This window comes from Peromyscus leucopus, chromosome 16_21, assembly GCF_004664715.2.
Source record: "Peromyscus leucopus breed LL Stock chromosome 16_21, UCI_PerLeu_2.1, whole genome shotgun sequence".
NCBI lineage: Eukaryota > Metazoa > Chordata > Mammalia > Rodentia > Cricetidae > Peromyscus > Peromyscus leucopus.
The window spans coordinates 72,968,045-72,986,353 of NC_051084.1; the positions used below are offsets into that span (position 1 = coordinate 72,968,045).

Sequence of the window (18,309 nt, forward strand, 5' to 3'; positions counted from 1 at the left end):
CCAATTTGTACAGCATGCTGTCAGCAGTCGAGGCAAGGGAAGTTTCTTGCCCAGTGGCTAACTTTGTCACAAATGAAAGCAAACTCCATATGGAAGTTCTTTGATGCCCATCATCCTTTTTTTTTGAAATAGATTGGTGCTGCCGTGAGCAGACGTGTCTCACTGTCTTGAAAAGTCTTATGTTATTAAAACATTTTAAATGCCATATTCTGCAGGTTTGAAGAAATGCATATTCTGAAGTGTTTGAAGACCATTTGTCTATTTAAAATATATCTCTGTTTGACCTTGAAAAGATACCTAACATGACTAAAAGTTTGATTATTATATATGACTAACTACTAACCCATATTTCTTTATTATCCTAATTAGCTTTCAAGGACTAGAACTTTACATTAAATTTTCAAATGAGCTGCATAGGTACAATACTTAAGAATAGAAACATATATACGATATAACAAAAATAACCTCATATTTGTATCAATATATGTGGGAGTCCAGCTCTGACCGGCTCCCACCTTTTGAAGGTTTCTTGGGTGGAGGAAAGAGGAATTAGGAAATAGTGGGTAGAAAGATAGACCTAGACAATGAGGAGAAAGACAGACACACAGGATAGCTTCAGGAGGGCCCTGGATCAATACCCAGTCACTGCCTCATTTATTCAAAAGGGCTTTTTAAACAACACCAAGGGGAGAAGCAAAAGACCTCTCCTTGCAAGATCAAAGCAATAAGGTACAGCCAAGTGTAGACCCTTCCAAACACCTGGTAACCACACCCATGGTCAGATAATCCCATTATGCAGCCTTGCTGGATAAAGCAAGCTCAGATTCTCTGACCCTGAGTAAGATCTCACTAAGCCTCTGTGGGCTCCCTCAAGTATACAAAAATATCTTAAACAAGAGTAGAAGCATATATGCAGTATAACAAAAATAACCTGAATTTGTATCAATATACAAAAATCCATACCAATGTAAAATATCTGAGACTAGTAGTTGCTTTTTAGTTTAAAAGAAGATTCAATAATCTACCCTTTTATCCTATCATTCCTATACCATCCCCTTTTTCTTTTTAGAATGAAATCCCTGAAACTAATCTCCTTTGCTTAGTTTCCTGCCTGACTATGACCAGTAACAACTTGCAACCAACCCCTCAAAATGATGATAAACATCCATAATCCACTGAATGACCAAAAACCACCCACCCCCACCTCTTGGGAAGATGGGCGGTGTGTTCTTGAAATTACTTCCTGTTGTCTGGGGTTGATGGCATCTTTAGGGGACCCTCAGAAAATGGAGGTAGTGGTCAACTCCTGGGAGAACTAGCTGTTGTCCAGTCTTGGTGTGATGGGAAATTGCAGAGCTTATCTGAAGCTCCAGTTGGAGTAGTCTATGAGGCTGGACCATCTCAGCTAACCACCTTGAAATTCTCCTGAGCAGTTTGTAGTCCAAAGCTGATCTTTAGTTGGTGTTTGTCATCTTAGTAGCATTACCACAATTTAGGTAAAACCATCATTGTGGGGCCCCATCATCCTTTTGTAGACTTCAGAGGTCACTGTTAGGAATGGTCATGGTTCACTGCAGAAAACTGACATTTTAAATGTCATATGCAACAGATCTTGGAGAGGTTTAAGGACCACAATCTATTAAATACACCCAAGGTACACAAATTTAGTTCCTAATTATCTGCTTTAGACTCAAGTCCGAAATCACATATAGGAAGCTAGAAGAAGCCTATTTCTAGAATTAGGTAGTACTCTATATGACCATTAATATCATGGCAGAAAGTTTATATATATACATTTCCTGCCAATAGCTGATCAATTGCATCATTACCTTGTGCCAAAGGGCTTGGTAGACCTGTGTGGGATCTGATCTGTGTTACATATAAGGGATGATTTCTCTTTCTGATTATTTCTTGTAATTGAATAAATAATGAAGTTAATTCTGAATTATCTGGAATAAGTTCAGTAGTTTTAATATGTAGAACAACTAACTCTTTCTGCATATTGAGAGTCAGTAACCATATTAAGAGTTTCTGGAAAAACTAATGATACCATGAGAATAGCATATAATTCTGACTTTTGGACAGAATCATAAGGGCTTTGGGCCACTTTACTTAAAATTCCTGACATAACTTTCCTTCCCTGATTTATTTGCATCAGTATGGAATGTAGAGCCTCCAGAAATTGGTGTTCCCCATACAGTGTGAGGAAGGATCCAATTAATTCTCCTTATAAACTGAAGTCTCTTGCTTTTGGGATATTTGTTGCTAATAACTTCCAAAAATATTACTGCAAGCTCTTTGCTAGTTCATTTCCTGTCCATAATGGGGCAGTTTCAGCATTAGTAAAAGGTACTACAATTTCTGCTGGGTCTATCCCTGCTAATGGACAAAGTCCTGATTTTCCTTTCAGAATCAGTTCAGAAACCTTTTTTACATAGGTCTTTAATTTTTTTGTTCTGTGTGGCAAAAATATCCATTCTAAAATATTTTCTTCTCTCTGCATAATAATTCCTGTGGGAGAATGCAGAGAAGGTAAAATAGTCAGAATATGGTCAAGCTCTGGACCCAAAATGATCCACATGTGCATTCTGCAATTTCTTTTCTACCAAAGCCAATTCTCTCTTATCTGTCCAAGGCCAACTCTAGAAGATCACAGTTAACAGCAGCTCAGCCATGATAAAACCACAGCGATACCAAAGGACAGAAAGAAACTTTGAAATATGGCCCTGTGGCTCTCAAGTTCACTTTACTTTTTATATTATCATCATCATTATTATTATTATTATTATTATTATTATTATTATTACATTTTATTCACTGGAGGGTGGCATATGCCACAGTGTGCATGTGGGGGTCAAAGGATAATTGCAGGAACTGGTTCTCTTTCCACCATGTGGGTCCTTTGTAGTAGGATATGTGTTTGTGCTGTCCCTCTGAGACCACCAATGGAGTTGGACCTTGGTTTGGAGGGCAGAGTTCACATTCAGCTGGCCAGAATGAACCACAGAGTTTTCTGGCAGACTCAGAGGAAGATAGAGGGACACAGAGAGGAAGAAGGAAGGGCTTGGAGAGATTCACTGCAGGCTTTTCAGTCTTGGAAACGTGGAGAGTAGGGTCAGCAGAACGGTCCTCCACTGTTCTTTGGATTTATCAGGGTTTTATCTCAATTTCTGACTCCCGAGTTTTTATTAATACTAGAACAGTTAAGGTAAATGCTTTATCTGGCATCCGGCATGTAGCTGTGGCTTTTAAAGCTGCCACTCTCCCACCGTTGCGGGTCACCCACAGGGGCTGTTCCTGTTGCGATCTCCCCACAACTGCTCACCCATCCCCCAAACGTGCAGCTGCAGCCGCCAGAGTCAGTCACTCACCTCTGGCTCTGTCATTCAGGCAGCGGTGCCCTCCCACGCCAGGTCCTATCCGCCCGGGCTTTTCCTGCTGTTTCCCCTTGCATCTACTTCTCAGGCCTCTCCTTCCCTCTGGTAAGGCAAAAGCACCAGGACTGGCCAGGACTGTGGAATGGCTACTTGGGTCCGTTGTCAGCGCCCTGTCTGAGAGGAACAGTGAGACCGTATCTCAAAGTTAAAAGTGGAAAGAGGGCTGGGGACGTTCTGATGGCTTATGTTAGGGATGGAGGGCAGCAACATTAGCTCTTTTCGGAGCTCTGGCCTCCTAGCTTATCCTGGAATGTTTGGACTTGTTGGCTTCCACAAGCCAATGAGCCAACTCCTTAAAATGAGTCTCTCTCTCTCTCTCTCTCTCTCTCTCTCTCTCTCTCTCTCTCTCTCTCTTTCTACACACACACACACACACACACACACACACACACACACACACACACACACACGTCTCCACATCCCATAGACTACTGATTTTCCCTCTGAGAATGTTGGCTCTGTCTGAAGATCCCGATGGAAGGGAAGCGTTACAAGTGATGTTTCAGGGCACAAAGGATCTGCGGTGGGAGGGCTCTGGTGTGTACACCAGCAAGCCGTGGCTTAACCTAACTTACCTTGAGGTCATGGTCCACAGTGAGAGGTGGGACTGGAGCGGGGAAGGCCTCCAGGCCGGGTCTGATCAATTCCGAGTCTCCTCTCTGGTGCTAGAGCACGGTCTACAGAGCCTGGTGATGAAGGCTGCTTCCCACCAAGTTCTGGCTGTTTGTGTAATGGTAGGGGGCTTGCCTGGTGAGTTAGTGAGATGGAGCACCATCCAGTTCTGGCCCCAAGGTCAGATGTGATTGAGCATGGTGCAAGACAGGTGGGCGCTGTGGGTTGAGCCTGGCTGCTTCCGGGCCAGTGGGGCCACCACAGATGCTGAGGAAGGGGCAGGCCGAGCCGGCAAGCTGTCTCTTCCTCTTTGGAGTGCATTCTACAGTGTAGGAGTGCTCCAGGTCACAGAGTGTCTTCTGGAATTGGAGACAACTGTCTGGGAGTCACAGGTGAGATTTCCCCAAGCAGGTTCATTTATGGCAAGAAGGTATGGTTGCTAAGAGGGAAATGGTGGTATGCATGTATATTTTTGGTCACATGCAGCAGAACCATTTATTGGAACTCAAGATTTTATGCCCCAGCAACAGTGAAGTTACTCACAGGGTGGGAGGACAAAGTATAGTTTTACATTTTTTAAGGGAACCTAACAATATCTGTGAGATAACCTTCCTGGCTTGAGGCAGGAACATTGAACTCTGGGGCGGTTGTTAAGACAGTCACTGTGGAGCAGAAAATTAGGATGGTGATCTTCAGTGTGGCTTTGATGTTTGGGAAGCTGGGTGGTGTCTAGCTTTTAGGAAGAGTCAGTAAGTAATTGGCATTACTTAGGAAGGGACAGATTTCTTTTCTTCCAGTACAGATGTACTGTATTCCCAAAGGGTCTAGTTATGAGGCTAGACACATTAAGTTGTTTGAGTTTCTAGCAGTTAGCAAATGGTACTGTTAGGAATGCTCTAGCCTCGGGCTGCCACTCAAAACACTAAGGACACTCCCGACCTGCACCGAGGAAGCTGGAATCTCTGCTGTCTGCTGCTGTGGGTGTGACATGGAGGGTGAATGGAAGGCAGGGGGCACAGGACAGAGAGATGGCGGGACAGAGAGGCTGCGTCCCAAAATTCTCTGCAGAAAATGAAACGTGGGAGGCAAGTGAGGTGAAAGGCCTGCCCTTGTGAGCCCAGGTGGGGGCACAGGGGAGCTGTCTGTGCCTCCCATATGTTCCAAGTGGTGTATAATTAGAGTAATTCGGGGCGAGTAAGACAGGAGGCGGGCCCAGAATAGCAATTCCTGGATGGGGGTGCGATACGTTTGGGAGGGTGGCAGAAGAGGCCAGGAAGGGTGTCTGAGGCAGGGAGGTTCAAGAGATTGGAAGTGGAGAGCAAGAGCTGTCCTCTGCGCTGCCTCTCAGGCCTGGGCGGAAGGCTCAGGAGAGACCTGGGCCTCCTGGGTCCCACTGTTAAGGAGTTAGAGTGGGTTGCAAGGTGGCTGAGGACTCACTTTGCCCCCACAGTATTGATTTCTAACCTGGAGGCATGCTAAATCAACAGCTGGCCCTTGGAGCCCATCAGGTGCTGCAGGAACAACAGCTTGTGCATTGTGAGGTTGGGATGTGGGCACCACTGGGGTCCATCTTGCTCTCAAGTCATTCACTCTGAGCACAGAGAGCCGTAAAGACACACCCTGAGCCCTGTAGCATGTCCCCATGGCCGCCGGGAACTGGGCCCCTCCCCACAGCCAGCATCAGCTCTGTGTCATGTAGAGGGACGGTCCCTTTCAGTACTGGCTGGTTTTGTGTGAACTTGACACAAGCTAGAGTCATCAGAGAGGAAGGAGCCTCAGTTGAGGAAACGCCTCCAGAATATTCAGCTGTAAGGCATTTTCTTAATTAGTGATTGATGGGGGAGGGCCCAGTCCATGGTGGGTGGTTCCATCCCTGGACAGATGGTCCTGGGTTCTATAAGAAAGCAGGCTGAGCAGGCCAGGGGAAGCAAACTGGTAAGCAGCTCCCCTCCATGGCCTCTGCATCAGCTCCTGCCTCCAGGATCCTGCCCTGTTTGAGTTCCTGTCCTGACTTCCTTCAATAACGAACAGCGGTATGGAAGTGCAAGCCAAATAAACCCTTTCCTCCCCAAACTGGTGTTTGCTCAGGCATGGTGTTTCATCACAGCAGTAGAAACCCCACCTAAGACAGAACACAATCACCTTCTGCCTAGCCAACATCTATTTTGTTGTTTTTCTTGGGGTGCTGGGGATGGAACCACTCCTAGACCTCTGGATGCCAGCATTTAACAGGTTTCTCTTGATTCCAAAGGACAACCAAGGTTGAGAGCCTTGTTGCAGCTGGAGCTTCACAAATGTCACTGTATCTCTGGTCTTTAGGACCCTGACTCTGATTCACAGGCCCTGAATGGGGCTTGCAGTGCTGCATTTCTGGAGTGCTCCCTGGGGATGCTGGCGTGCTGTTTGAGTAGTGAGCTCTTCCCAGAGGGGCTGTTCGTGCTGGGCCTGGGTGAGGTGGAGACAGCCGCAGGACTGAGATGGTAGGTGACACATTGGCATGGCGAAAGGCCAGAAACATGGTTTTCTTTTTTAATAGAAACACCCTGGCATTAGTTAACTTTTGTTGTGCAACCAGTTGCTCACAAACCTTGGCAGCCCTGGTGCTCACTGGGCAGCCTGTCATACAGGAGCGGGGCTTTCCATTAAACTTCCTGGATCAGCCATCTAGGAATGTGCAGCAGATTGTTCTCAAACTCAGGCTTGAAAAACGAACACTATTATCTCACAGGGTCTATGAACGGACTCCAGAAGGGACTTACCAGGTGACTGACTCAGGGTCTGTCATGAGGTTGGGGACAGGGAGCTAGAGTGTAGCTCAGTGGTAGAGTACTTCCTGGATGGCAGAGTATCCTGGTTTCACCCCCAGCATCCAAGAGCATGCCTCTGCATGACACTGAGCTGATGCTGGCTGTGGAGAGGGGTCTCTCAGTTCCCTGTCATGGGGACATTCTACATGGCAGCATGATGGCTGGGCTATACTCATAGTGAATGACTAGAGCAAGATGCCGCCCAGGTTCCACAGCCCAGCTTCACAATGCATGTGCTGTTATAGCCGCATTACCCAATGGGCTCAAGGGGGCAGCTGTATGCCAGGTGAGAAGGGAACCAACAGGAGAGTCACTGAGGGCTGACTTGGAGGCTGGTTGTGATGTCCTTATTGTTGGGAAGAAAAATGTATGCTCAATACAGACCTGAAATCTCACTCATGATTGAATGCCCCAAAGGAATGTCCTAATAACGTGATCTACATAGAGAGAGAATGTGGATCTTATGTACAAATAAACATGGAGGTACCTCAAGTACTGGCGCCACATAAGCATACCGTCATGATTGTTTTTGCCTTTGGCCGTGGATCATGAGTGCCCACAGTAGGTAAAGTTCCATCTTCCTTTGCTCTCTTAGACTGTGTTTGCCAGGCACCAACAATCACACCATTGGGACAGGTGACTGAGGTTTCAAGTTTTCATTGCTATTCCTTGGTTGAAAGAGATGCTATCCTGCAAGGGTTTCTTCTTTAGGATCCTCTGTGTTTACCTTGAGTGACTGAAGGATGCCATGGGCGCTCAAGTCTCAGCAGCAGCAGCAGCAGCCTGGAATGGCCCACCTCTGTCAGTGTGTCATTTGTTAAAGTTAGCTTTGTAAGTTGTCTTGGATTGGTAGCAACTTGGCAAGTGAGAATTCGCTGTTAATGATTCTGGTTTGTATTTGAAAATGTAACTGCAATGATTGTTCCATTCTTTAAGTGTGGGCATGCGTAGTGATAGTTAATAGGAGCAGCAAGCCTGGCTGGCAGCAGCTGGAAGACTTTTAAGAAGGCCATCCTTCTGAAATGGGCTCTAGTGTCCCCCAGGCATCTTGGGAACACATCAGAAGCCAGTCAGACATGCTTGTAAAGTAGCGATTCCAACACTGAATAACAAGCGTCATTCCGCCCTATTGCGGCTGGGTGTCACCTCGAGTCAGTCTGTGGCACATGCTCTGGTTACTCCAGTGCCCCGTGTTCTTTACATGCCTGTCTCTCTGCCTGGCTCCTCCTTTCATAGATGACCTCTGAAAGAGCAGGCCTGGCCCCTCTAGTTCGGTGTGTGCTAGTTGACTGACCTAACGTGAAAGGTGTGTTGGGCTGGTGGGAGGTTGGACAGAATTAGAACCTGGATTCCTTCCTTCAGGAGCCCATAGCTCTTGGGCAAAGCTGGTCCATTGGTTATCACAGTAACCCTGATGTAGCCTTGATCACAAAAGAGTTGACTTTGTAGAGTGTCATCACCTGAGGTCCCCGGTATCCCCCTGTAGTAAGGGGCACAGAGCCTCTTTGCTCCCAGCAAGCTTCTGGCTCGTTTAGGGAACCCCATCAATTTGGACTGTTTTCCTTGTTTCACCACAGGAGTGGCGAGAGCCCCCTGCCCCCCTTGCTTAGAAGGCCTCATGGAAAGTCTTCTTGGCCCCACTGCTAGGGAGAGCTGTACACGTAGTCACAGGGATGCCTTCTGAGACGTGGACAAGGAGGCAGACCCCTGAATGACTGTTCAAGGAACCCGGAAGGGCAAAGCTCGGGGATTCCCTGAGCCAGGAAGCTCTGAAGAGTCCTCCTCAGAAACAAGTGATTTGTAGCTGTGTGGCTCTGGATCCTCTGGTACCCACTTTCTAGTCCAGGCTGGCCTTGAGCATATAGCAATCCTCCTGCCTCAGCCTTTCAAGTGCTGGGATTCCACCTGGCTAGCCTGTGTCCTCTTTGGAAACCAGGAGAGTCAGCCACTCCTGAGCCACCTGGTGTGACAGGGCTCCCCAGTGGTGGGTCTGGCTGCTGGTGTCCCAGGGGTTGCTCTGTGAGCTGGCCTCCCTGCTTGTGTAAGGAAAGCTTTGGCCATCAACATGGCTGTCCGCCACCCACAGCTGCTCCAGAGGTGTCAGTCCTAGGCAGATGAAGACTCACTTCACAGCAGGCCTCTCATTACTGTTTAAAATCAGCTACCCCTGGAAACATGGTCGCTTTTCTTCAAGCATGATCTGTGACTTCTGATTTCTGGCCACAGCTCACAGGTTAACTCCAGACAGACATGCCTGCTGTAAATACTGCCTTTGTTTTCAATCTAGAAAGCTTGGATGTGGCCGTGGCGTGGCCTGGGCTCACAGGTACTGTGAGATGAAATCTATGCTCCCGGTGTCTTAAGGTGTGGGTCTGCGAATTGGTGCCCACGCTGTGGATGGGTCAAGCAGTCACAGAGCTAGGACTCAGGGAGGCAGCAGACACCCCACTGTCCATTTCAGGTGTGTCTTCGGACTCTGGAGTCAGGCTTCCTGGAGATCTTACCCCATGGGTGACAGGTTTCAAGTGAGCCTCCCTACCCAGTCCCACAGAGGAGTGTGGTCACAGCATGCAGGCATGGAGGCTTTTGTTTGAATTTGTACCACTCCCCAGACTTCCCCTGTGCCCCTGCTGTCCCTCGAGGATTCTGGTGGGAACACCTTTGGCTGTCTGTAAAGTTCACAACGCTCTGAGCTGTCTGGGTCATGGCTGACCTTCCTCCCACTCCTTGAAAGGGAGGCTCTTCTGAGCTGCTTGGGCACAGCGGGAAGAGAGGGAAGCCTGCCTTGTTTTGACAGAGGTGGGAGTTGTGAGTGCAGGAAGGAGACAGAAAACACAGAGCTGTGCCCTGAGGGACAAGTAAGGGCCCTGAATACAGAGAGAAGGAGAGTTGTTCCTCAAAAGCCGGTGCACACACTCCAAGAAGTGAATCTTCTAGGTTTGAGACTCCAAAGCTCCAGAAATGACAGGTTTGCTGCTGGCCGGGACGCTATCCTTTCTGTGTTTAAAAAGGTGAATGATTTAGCCAGAGTCACCTGACCCCAAACACAGTCCTTTGGGTTAAGTTTTGTTCAGAGACTTCAAGTTAGCAACCATCAGATAGAAACCTTAAAATCAGTTGTGATTTGGAAGTTGAATAGAAAATTATAGGTGAAACTAAGTCATAATAAATGATAGTGGCTGCCAGGAATTTCATTCAGGATCCTTCCCATGAAGATGCATTTGTAGTTTTCTAGATCGTTCTGGAGCTGGGGAGTAAGTCAGTAAAGTGTCTGTCGTGCAAGCGAGAGGACCTGAGTCCACATCCCTAGCGCACATGCGGAAACTTGGCTGAGGGACAGGTAGAGACAGGCAGATCCCTGCTGCTCATTGGCCAGCCGTTCTAGCCAATCACCATTCTAGCCAACTAGAGAGCTCCAGGTTCAGTGAGAGATCTTGTCACAGAAAATAACATGCAGGGTGGTAGAGAGCTCCTGTCACCTGATGGTAACCTCTGGCCTCTGCATGTACATGTGACATGTCTATACACCCACATTGACACACAGGCACACACTTGCACAGGAGTTCTGGTATCCGAGGAGGAGCCTGCTGGGGATTCAGTGGTTGGTAGAGAGCACTGGATGGCACAGAGAGCCCTACTTCATGTCTTGTTATTGGGTGACTTTTCTTTGCTGGCCTTCTGTGTTCTCATCCTGTGCCCATAAGTCCTGGGCTGTGCCCAGAAGGACACAGCTGTGGAGAGCAGCCCTTCCTGTTCTGTGCTCTGTTGTACACATGGTGCCCTGAGGGAGACGCTGGCACCTGATGACCAGGCCTGCTCTAAACACTGCTTTTGCTCTTCATCCTGGAAGACTTGGCATCACTGGGGAGCAACACCGTGTTTTGCCTAATGTTGTGGGGATGTTGCATGTGTTGTGTACATTTAAAAAATCATTTTATGTAGTTTTGAACTTTTAGTGAAATTTAGGCAGGGGAAGCAACACAATTTAATGAACAGACTGCTGACTGACCACACCCAGAAGCCCTTCATGCTCCTAGGATGGACAGTTCCAGCTTGTGACACCAGAGAATGGCTTTTCTGTCGAGGGACTCTGTGTTCTTTTGTTTGTTTGTTTTTGGTGTGTGTGTGTGTGTGTGTGTGTGCACATGCATGCATGTGTGTATGTATGTGTGTGCACACGTGCGCGTGCATGCGTGTGTGTGTGTGTGTGTGTGTGTGTGTGTGTGTGTTTATTTGTCACCCACTTTCTTGCCTTGTTTCTTTTGTTTCCATCACTGTGGTGGGTTGAGTAAGAATGGCCCTGTAGGCTCATATATTTGAATGCTGAGTCATTGGGGAGTGGCACTACTTGAGAAGGACCAGAAGGTGTGGCCTTGTTGGAGGAAGTGTCCCGGGGGAAGGCTTTGAGGTTTCAGAAGCCCAAGCCAGGCCCACTGTCACTCTCTATTCCTCTGCCTGCGGATCGAGATGCAGGACTCTTAGCTACTTCTTGAGCACTATGTCTGCTTGTGTGCCACCACGCTCCCTGCCATGATACTAACAGACTAACCCTCTGAAACTGTAAGCAAGCCCCCAGTTAAGTGCTTTCTTTTATAGGAGTTGCTGTGATCGTGCTGTCTCTTCACAGCATCAGAGCAGTGACTAAGACAGTCACCATGCTGTCATACACACTCTTTAGTTCCGCCTTTCCCTTGCTTTCTGATTCTTCAATGCACGAGTATATTCCAGTGTACAGAACCCCCAGCAAGGTCATCAGGTGGTTCTGAGTAGCGGGACCATGGGCATTCCTGTGCCTTGTGATGCCCACATGTATACATTTTTGTTGGTACATGTGTAGAGAGGATTTACTAGATCCCAAGACAATGTGCATGCAGCCTCCTCACACATTGCCATATTCCCAGACTATCTCACTGACAGGATGAGCAGGAGAACTCCATTTGCTCTGGTTTTAGTTTTTACAATTTGAAGATGTGAAAACATTGGTGACCTGATTTGGTAGCATTTATTAATATAAGAGATATTTATTAGGGAAATTTTATGCAAACACTAGCATATTCTGAATTATAAACCAGATAATTAAAACATAACATTGGGGGCTGGAGAGATGGTTCAGCAGTTCAGAGCACTTGCTACTCTTGCAGAGGACTCGGCACCCACATGACAGCTCACAACTGCTTATAACCCAAGTTCCAGAGGGTCTCAGCCTTCTTCTGGCCTCCATGGGACCAGGCATGCACATGGTGCACAGACATGCATGCAGGCAAATACTTACACTCACAAAATTCAAAATAAGTAAATATTTAAAGCAAACAGAAAGGTTGAATCAAATCTTGAGCAGCTCTGTACCCTCACCAGAACTTGGCACGGACTGAAGATCCCTTCTGCTTCGAGACAGAAGCATTTCAGATTTCAGAGTCTTGGATTTGGAGATATTTGCATAGACTTTACCAGTTGAGCCCCTCATCTGAAATTCCAAAGTCCTAAATGCTCTGAAATCCAAACTTTTTCAACATCAACTCTCAAAAGGTTTCAGGGGATGGCTAACCTGTACAGGTGGCTGGTCTAGCCTCCACTCTCTCCCTGTGGCCCTCTGCCATTTCCCTGGTGAGAAGGAGACTGGAGTTTTTTCATTGGTTCCTTGATCATCTGTGTGTATCCACACTGCACCATGCTCATTAAGGGCGTCTGAAGATCACTGCTGCATTCTGTCTTTTCCTTGCGGTAGAGTTTGGATGAATTCACTCTGCAGAGCGTGGTGGTGTAAGAACTGACTCCCTTTAGCTGGAGACAGACGATAGCAGCATCCCCTCCCAGCTCTGCTTTGGTGAGCATGGTGGTAGCATAAGCTTTGTTCAGTGCAGTCCAAGAGTCTACACAGTGAGAGTCGGAGCTGCTTGGCCTGCACAGCGTACCAGTGCTCTGCAGGCAGCTCGGCCAGGCTCTGGACCCCTCCACACTCTGAATGTGCTGTGAGGAACAGACAGCTTTAACCTGAATCTGTGCCCTCTCTCCTGACTCCTTTTGTGTTTAGGTCTTCTCTTGCCTCCCCCCTCCACGCTTCTCTGCAGGACTCTGTAGGCCAGTCATGGCCAATTGGGACGCCATCCACCTGGCCTGTCTTCCCCACTGATGCAGCGCAGCCATGCCCAGTTGTGACGGCTGCTCACAGGGGTTAAGTGGGGGCTGAGGTCTGGCTCTACTCCCTAAGCCACAGCTCGGGCAGGACTGCATCCCTTGGAGGACGAGGCACCCGCTGTCTTGTACATCTCACCAAGGCACTCTGGGCAAGTGCTGACTCTGGTTTTCCAACCTGTTAGGCCTAGTATGACAGGTTCCACAGTCCGCCCCTCCCCTTCTACCTCATCCTTTACTCTTGCAGGCTCTCTGTCAACTCTGCATGCCCAAATCTGTGTAGCAGAGCTCACTCTAGCTCCTTCAAGTTCCTGCGAGCCTCGTGCTGGGACCTCACAGGCCCTCCTTTCCCACCAGACTTGACTCTTGGAAATGGGCAGTAGTGAAGGACGCTGTGCACTCATGGGCTCTTGTAGTCCTGTTCTGGTGCTCCCAGGATCCACCTCGCCAGGGTGCTGGTCCCAGCACTCAGGAGCCTCCTTCCATTGCTTTCTGCCCCCCCGCCCCCCACACATGGCAGGATCTTGCTTTGCACGGTTTCTCCAGCAGCCCCCTCACACATCAGCTGTTTCGTGTGCGGAATGACCGAGTAGTTTCCAGGTTATCAGTTCACACAGACTGCACATAAATCATGTGTGCTCCGGTTCTTGGACACTAATGCTCCCTTATTAAGGCATAAGTCAGCCTTCCGGCTCCTATCCATTCTCTCGGACTTCTTTTTTAATTACTACAAAGTAGAGGCTGGTCACGGCTGTGCCACTTGTCTGCTTCCATTCTCCCGTCCATGCCCTTACTGCTTTTTTTGAAGTTCAGTTTGTTTTTCTGGAACTTGCCAAATTGCTTTAGGAAGCTGGGAACCCTGTGAATGGATCAGTGAAGGAAATCCTTGTCTTTGGAGGAAGCAGTCCGTGTGTGTGCATGTGTGTGTGTGTGTGTGTGTGTGTGTGTGTGTGTGTGTGTGTGTTACTCTTGGCCAGTTTGTATTTTAGGGAAACATTTTTCCTGGCAGGTGAGTGTTCCAGAGAGGAGGAGCAGTTAGTACCTAGGGTGTGAAAGGAACCTACCTTCCCACAAAGTCGCTGTGTGCATGCCATTCTGTCCAGATGAACAGAACCTTCGCTGGCCTCAGAGAATGAGGGATCCCCACTCTCTGTTCATTGTTCCCCATTTCCCTGCTGCCCTGCGAGCTGCGGCCAATGATTTTCTGACATGTGCGGCTGCTGTTTGATGTCTCACTGGCCCTATTATGCCCGTCACTTTTCATTTTAGTCTGAAATGACTGGAGGTGGGGGAGACTACGGTTATTTCTGCTGTTTGTGCTGAAAAAGAAGAGAAGGGACTATCAGACAAGGCCCATGAAAACACCAGCATCCACTTTTTGAGATGTTTGAATATCAATTCCTGTCTAAATAATGACTGTTGAGGGGAGAAAGGATGCCAGAGTTTAGAGACTGTAACAACAACTTATTATTCTCCCTTAGCAACCGTGTGGAAGGTGACATGTGTCTTGTATTTCAGCAGATGGCCTGACAACATAATGCACACTATTGCTTTTTAGGCCCTATTTTTTAATCATGTGTACAGATGACAGTGAGGAAGCTACTCTGAGGTATTATTTTCCTCAGATAGAGGAGGAAAGATACAAAGCAGGGACACTTGGGGGTCACCCGGATCTCCCAGGATGGCTGGTAATGGCTTCCTCATAGGAAGAGGGGTGGCTTGGCCCCCTGTGTTCAGGGCTGTAGTAAATCACGTGTGATTTCCTGGGCACTGAGGTCTTTGATGTACTCCTCCAGAAAATTGGGGGTCTTTTATGCTGTTGTGTTTCAAAATGATTGATAAAACACTGTCTCCCCTCTGGTTTTCTTTGGTGGCCAGCTGTCGAAATGGGTTGTAGTCTGAACAAGCTGGAGAAACAGGAAGAGAAGCGGCCCGGGAACATTTACTCAACTCTGAAGAGACCTCAGGTGGAGACGAAGATAGATGTGACCTATGAATACCGCTTCCTGGAGTTCACCACGCTGACTGCAGGTGAGTACGAGGCCCAGGAGGGTGGCTGGCTGGGACACAGTGTAGGATGAGGCCTGTCCCACAGCCTAAAAGAGGACAGTTTAGAGATCTGGGCTTCTAGATCTGTCTTTACCAGAGAGTGGCTGGTTAAAATAACACCAGAGTGAGGTGGTCCACACCACTCATTTAGTATTTGGGAGGCTGAGACAGAAGGATCTGGACCACATGACAAGACATGATAGCAAAGAAATAAACCAGTCAGTCAATTACAAAGTAAAGCTATGAGTCAGCAAGCAGTCCACATGGATGGGCCCGGGACTGCGTGGACTGCGTTAGCCACCCCTGTAGAAGAACAGTTTCCTCTATGTTAATCTGTGTGTCCTGCACCTCCTCCAAGTTCATGTCACCACCCTTTCTCTCATGTCAGTCTGGGCCAAACTTTGCCCTGGCTGACAGAGTGGGGCTGGGTCGTCTCCCACAACCAGTGCCCCAGGTCTGGGAGGACAGACTCTGGCCCTGGGATGACAGGTAAAGGATGCTCAGGTTACCACGGCAGAGTGCATCGTGAGCCACCCAGTGTTCAGCACCTGCTGTGTGCAGTCAGTCTGCGGCCCGGGAATGCAGGAGGTTATTCTGGTAGAATGAGTACTTGTATGAAGAGCTCAGTTGGTCCACTTGCGAATTGAATGGTGTGTAAAATGGACGAGACTCGCTCTTCCTTTGGGGTCTCAGAAAATTAGGAGCATGGGCCAGCACTTTCCCTGAATGTGTCTTAAGATATTGTTTCCTTGGGTGCCTGAGGAATACTTTAAGCTTCTGTGCATAGGAAGGAGACGGGAAGAGCCCTCCCTTGGGAAGGCTGATCCAAGGGCTGTTTAGAGTGGTGAATCTCCAGGCCTCTTCGTCTGTAGGGTCGGTCCCAGTTCATAAAACGGACTTCACTGGGTGGCGTGTCCCTCTCACAGGACTGGGCAGTGTGTCCCTCTCACAGGACGGTGTGTCCCTGTCACAGGACGGTGTGTCCCTGTCACAGGACGGTGTGATGATTAGAATGAAGTGTTCTCACTTTCTGCATAAACTCTGGTGCACAGTGAGGGCTGTTTGGTGTCTTCCTCACCCTGTCCTTCTCCTCTCTCCTTCTCTTCCCTTCCTCCTCACATCTCTTCTTGCTGCTGCTGCCTGGTCTAAGGCCCAGCGCTTCTGGATCTTCAAGGGACGTAGACAGCTAGGCTTCTTCACAGGGGCACCTGTGCCCCTTCCACATCACCAAACCCAAACCCAGGGTCTTCTGCCTCCACTTGCTTCCTTCTCATGCCCTTTAAACTAATGTTGGCACCGCCACCTCGCACAGGTAGACCAACCTTGGTAACTTGTGCCAATGGCTTCTTCTCACCCAGTTCCCATTCATCCTCGTCCTGTTCAGACCCATCTGATATTCTCGTTGTCGGGGTTCAGACTTGCAGTGCCCATCCCCACTTGTACACTGTAGGGCCCTGGTTCCCCGTTTTGGGTAGCTGTTGCCTTGCTTGCTGACCTTGACCAGATGTCCTCCCTATGCTGATTCCCTGCTGGTTTCCTTCCTCCTGAACGCTCACCAGAGGTTCCTTGTTTGTGTATCCTGCATTTGGTGTAAACAGCTTAGATGCAAGAATATAAAACACCAGTAGCGAACATCTGCCCTCCAGGGTTCTCCCACTGTGCTGTGAGCCTGTATGTAAAGTCTCTTCCCTCCTTCAATAAACGGCATTCGGGATTCTGCTGAGGCGAATGGCGCGCTGTGCTGTCTCTTGTTTCTGTTTTTTGATCCACAGCCCCTGGCTCGGACATGGTGAAAGGGTGGTGGTAGTGTGGGCGTTACTGCTACAGTACACTTGGTCCCCAGCTGGTGGCACTGTGTGGGGAGGTGCTGGGGACAGCAGGAAGTGGGGCCTGACTGGAGAGAGTGGTCAATGGGAGCATGCCTCGAAAGGTCACACCTGGTTCCATCCCTGCGCAGAGTCCTGACCACCGTGAGATGAGCAACCTCTGCCGCTGACTTTGTCTGAGGGAAATGCCTTGATTGTGGGGACACTGAGGCTGTGGGAGATTCTTTTCCCTCTCTTTGGTAGTTTTTACACACACACACACACACACACACACACACACTGTCATAGTTGTTGATCTGATGAATTTTGATCATCAATCAAAAGATAAAGAAAGCTGGATTTGGAAAGACTTTTCTGAATTTAGATGGAAGAGTGGAAGGGAAACATTAAGGGAAAGAACACTATTTGGAAGTTGTTGTGGTCACCAGGTGGCATCAGCCAGGAAGGGGCCATGGGGACAAGAGAAGTACGGGGACACGTAAGAAGTCAGGAACAGTCCTGGGATTGCCAGGCACCTGGGCAATGGCATGAGGTTACACAGTGGGCGCTCTGACCATGCCTTAGGCATCCATCATCTGGAGCACCAAGAGTTGGGAAAGGGATGACTTCTCCTTACATCCATCTTTATTGGCTCGTTTTTTTCAGAAGTTGTGATTGCCTTGACAGGCAGTAAGTAGGACGTGAGAGCTGAAGCACGTGGCTCAGCTATTGTGTGGGCCTTGCCCGTGGCCGGGGAGAGGGGGCACACGACCAGCCTGGGAGCCCTATTGTACACTGTGCATTGTAGCTAGAATTTTCCTGGTCCTGCCTGGCCCACAGTCAGGACAAATCTCTCTCACCCGCCAGTCCCGCCAGACTCAACCGAGTAAACACACAGAGACTTATATTACTTATAAACTGTATGGCCTTGGCAGGCTTCTTGTTATCTGTTCTTCTATCTTAAATTAACCCATTTCTATTAGTCTATAATTGCCATGTGGTTCGTGGCTTACAGGTACCTTACATCTCACTTGTCATGGCGGCTGGCAGTGTCTCTGCCTCAGCCTTCCACTTCCCAGAATTCTCCTCTCTCCTTGTCCCGCCTGTACTTCCTGCCTGGCTACTGGCCAATCAGCATTTTATTTTTACAGAGCGATATCCACAGCAGTGCATACTGTTTCAGTGACTTGAGCAATCTCGTTGGAACTCATCTGTATACAACAAAACATGCCCACATTAGGCATGCAGTGTTGATAAATGGAAACATCTTCAAAACACATTCAGGACAGAGAACTTCCCACAGGTGTGGCGGTCCTTATACTCTGGCATGCCACCAGTGATGCAGGAGAGTTCTGGGTTCGAGGCCCCAGACAGCTATGACCTTCTTTTGCCCCTTGTATTTGCTCTGAGTGACATGTAATGGTACTCTCCAGTGTGCCAGCTTTGGGGTCTGCTCCTTTCATCTGG

At 48.5% G+C, this 18,309-nt stretch overlaps 1 protein-coding gene across 2 annotated transcripts in view; it reads left to right on the forward strand.

Annotated features, from left to right (window-relative positions):
• The window catches only part of Rftn1 (raftlin, lipid raft linker 1), a 207,292-nt gene that overhangs the window by 8,315 nt on the left and 180,668 nt on the right, over window positions 1-18,309 (forward strand). Inside the window, exons 1-2 of one of the 2 annotated variants that reach the window (XM_037200117.1) lie at window positions 4,420-4,441; window positions 14,867-15,019. In XM_037200117.1, coding sequence (XP_037056012.1) covers window positions 14,875-15,019 — 145 coding nt within the window. In that variant the 5' untranslated portion in view covers window positions 4,420-4,441; window positions 14,867-14,874. Of the gene's footprint in view, window positions 1-4,419; window positions 4,442-14,866; window positions 15,020-18,309 lie in introns of those variants that run through there. The other variant, XM_028882505.2, reaches the window with a different exon arrangement.